At 42.7% G+C, this 3,622-nt stretch overlaps 1 protein-coding gene across 1 annotated transcript; it reads right to left on the reverse strand.

The window, feature by feature from the left end:
- Positions 1-344: 344 nt before the first annotated feature.
- LOC113064577 (uncharacterized) lies at positions 345-1,510 on the reverse strand. Its single transcript, XM_026235427.1, has 5 exons — positions 980-1,510; positions 830-929; positions 678-750; positions 487-599; positions 345-351 (listed from the first exon to the last, which is right to left on the reverse strand). Exons 1-5 carry the CDS (start codon positions 1,494-1,496, stop codon positions 345-347), a joined length of 810 nt encoding a protein of 269 aa, XP_026091212.1. The 5' UTR covers positions 1,497-1,510.
- Positions 1,511-3,622: the final 2,112 nt, after the last annotated feature.

A 3,622-nucleotide genomic window follows, 5' to 3' on the forward strand; every position in this document is an offset into this window, starting at 1 on the left:
CTGAACAGTAAACTTTGAGGTGTCAGCTTTGTGAACAGATGTTGATTATGTATCTAGTAAGAAAGACTCTTTTTCTACAGGTTTGGAACGACACGGGGGTAAGTGATTAGGGACACAATTTTCATTTTCGGCAGGAGGATCCCTTTTATAGCATTAATTTGAGTTGAGGTCAATTGACACGGTTTTGTGTTTGCGTCAAAACGGTCAAGAATTGATTACCATTAAAAATTGGTATTTAAAACAAAAGCCGCAAGTAATCCACATAACTGTAGATTGCGAATATTGGGAACCAAACTACTGTTTGGAAGACAAATTAAAAAAGGGGAACCTTGTGCTGCCCCAGGTTAGCAACTGGAGGATGGATAAAGGTATGCACAACCTTACAAGAGGTTGTGAAACCTTGGTTTAATAGTGGGAGAAAAAAAAACTGGGAAGAGGCATGTAATCCCGGATTCTGCCGAACCAAAACAATAGACAAAGAGATACCTTGGGGTTCTGCACGGTTTATTTAAAACACTAGATTTACATGACCAGAGTAACTTCTCCACTAGAAACCACAGTCTGCTCCCCAGAGACAGCCTTGATACGAGTGTCTCTTCCTGAAAGAAGAGTGTTAGAAGTGAGAACGCACTTCTAAAATGCTCAGTTCCTCTTGTCGAGAGAAGGCAAGAACTCACGTTTCCTGGTGCAGCTTTGCTGACAAGAGCCAGATGATGGATGGCACACCTCTGTACTGCAGTGGATGAAGACCTGACAGGGAAGAAAGAGGCTCAAGTCATAGAATCCACAAGTAGTAAATACACAAATGTTCAAGTAAAGGAGGGCATACGGTTTCCTGCAGAGCAGCCAGTCCAGACTCAGTCGAGGCAAGGTAACGTCTCGAGACACCACTACCACAAACTGACCATCTCTAATACACTGGACAGTCACTAGAACAAGAGCAGGTTAAATTTAACAGAATAAGATTGTGAACGCTTACCTGCCCTCCCATAGAAACACTGCTGTCCGTTAAAGCAGCAGTTGATAGCTTCACACTCAGCACCACGGATCCCAGGTAGACCACATTGGATCTGCTCAGAATCAGCTACAGCACATTTATTAAGGGATTCTGCCTTCACTACTGGCTTCTGAAACTGCTGTTTAACTGGCTTCTGAATCGGAAACTGCGGCTTAGGTTGTTGTGGAACTGGCTTCTGAAGCGGAAACTGCGGTGTAGGTGGTTGTGGAACAGGCTTTTGGAGCAGAAACTGCTGGTTAGTTAGCTGTTGAACTGGTTTCCGAGGCGGAAACTGCTGGTTAGTTAGCTGTTGAACTGGTTTCTGAGGTGGAAACTGCTGGTTAGTTAGCAGTTGAACTGGCTTCTGGAGCTGAAACTGCTGGTCAGTTTGCTGGATCATCAGAGCTTGAGCATCCTGAAGCGATTTACTCCACTGTGCAACAGCATGACAGAAAGCACAGACCACCAAAATCTGAGTGAAACACCAACTTCCAGCCATTGTTCAACAGCTAAACACAAAGTGAAGCTACTGCCCTTTGGTCTTTTCGTTTTCTACAGATTTCAGCTAATTAACGATAGTCCCTCCCTCTTCATTAACAACTGGGTGATTCTCATTGGATCTCAAGATTCGATTCTTAATGAGAAAAACGCTTATAAAAGCAACACAGAGTCCACATCTTCACTGACAACTCTGTCAAGCCTCTTTCATGTGGACGCTAAACATTCTTTCCAAATCTTTATCTTCGTCTGATACAGGCTCAAACATATCAGGTTGGATGCCTAATCTCGCCATCGTTCACGGTGGACAGAAGAGATCCGTGTTGTGAAACAGCCAATCAGAGCAGAGCAATCATTTTCATTTTAATTTCTCAACGATGGATTTGTTTCTTATAAACACACAGCCTTTCCCTTCACAAGACCGTAATCGATGTGAATTACTTGTGGATTATTTTGATATTTATAATAGCTCTTTGGACTTTCGTTCTGTTGCCACCCATTCACTGCAGAGGATTCACTGTGGAGCAAGTGATGTAATTCTACATTTTTCCAAATCTTTTCCCATGATAAACTAAAAACTCTTTAAAAAAGAGAGAGATTTTTATGAATATTCTCTCTTATTTGAGTCGTATCAGGCGCTTTTTTAAATGACATTCTTTGTCTATTGTAGACACACTGTCAAACTTTAATTGTAAAATTGTGAATAAGTGTAGATGAAAATCTCAGAACCTTATCAAGACTTCCATTGGCTAGTGACATTCCAGAACGTTTTCATTTGTTAATTACAGGTCCAGAGACCTTTGGAGGTGTTAGTGCTGGTTGTGCTTGTGGTGTGTGATCTGAAGAATGCTTTTGGAAGTTTGAGTTCCAGTCAAAGTCCAAAAAGCAAGAAGCATCAATCATATCCAGCTTCCAGAGTGCCTGTTTTTTCTCAAATGCTTGGGAACACTTTGCAGAAGGCCTCTCCGTTTCAGAGTCTCAACTACACTGGATATGCACAAGAGCCTCTTGGTCTAAAGGAGAAGCAGGTGTTGCAGGGTCCAGTGAAGCCTTTGGACTGGAGGTTTCCCATTGTTCCAGAAGTATCGAGTGAGATGGCAGTGGGTTTCCATTTGAGGCAACCTGTGACCCCCAGTAGTGTAGCTATTCAATGCGGTGAGAACCGGATTCATGTGGAGGTACAGCAGGACTTGTTTAGCAATGGTGAACTGATCCAGCCATCTGGTCTGACTCTGGGAGGATGTCCTGTTGTTGGTTTGGTCCCAGGCTCTAAGGTGCTCTTCTTTTGAGAATGAACTGCAGGACTGCAACAGTGTCTTGAGCTGTTAAGTGTTACTAGATTTATTGAACCCTGCTAAAAATAGGCCCTTGTTTTGGTATTGACGTTCTAGATTCAGGGAACCATCCATGGGACGGTTCTCTTATAGTAGGAAAGACTCTTAATAACTGCTTACTCTGGTAACCAAGTGTTATGGCATGACTTGCTAAGATGCCTTTTGGAATGGGTTCTTTTTTTCGAAGAACCCTCCTCATATTTCTCGTTAACGATAACGATTGATCTTAGCGCTTAGAGGCGCCATAGCAGTGTTGAGTACTCGAGACTCGGACTCGGTCTTGGACTCGGTCTCGAGACCGTATTTTAATGGTCTCGGTCTTGTCATGGACTCGTGTGCATTTTGACTCGGTATTGACTCGGACTCGAACATATTAGGAATCGGACTTATGCCCGAGGCCACTCGAGTCCCAATCAAAATATTTCATGATTATTACTGTATGTTAATGTTTATTTATATTGATGTATGATTGACACATCCAATGACTGGTGATTTTCTTTTGACGTGAGACGTTAGGCCAGCGACACACTGGATGCGTGGTGCAAGCGCCTCAGCTGCGTGGCGTGTCTGTTTTTAATTCGGCTCCCATGTTAACCGGTTAGATCTTGCAGACTGTCTGCGTGAGACGCGCGTAAAACCTGTGAATGCTAGAAATAGAACCGACGCCTATTTTTCACGCGACACGCATGCATGTTGGAAGTGTTTCCAGGCAAAATATACTAGGAAAATATGTTTATATGTCATTTTGTACACAAATACATATTAATTCATGACATTTTGATATTTGAAAGTC

This window comes from Carassius auratus, chromosome 47 (genome assembly GCF_003368295.1).
Source record: "Carassius auratus strain Wakin chromosome 47, ASM336829v1, whole genome shotgun sequence".
Taxonomy (NCBI): domain Eukaryota; kingdom Metazoa; phylum Chordata; class Actinopteri; order Cypriniformes; family Cyprinidae; genus Carassius; species Carassius auratus.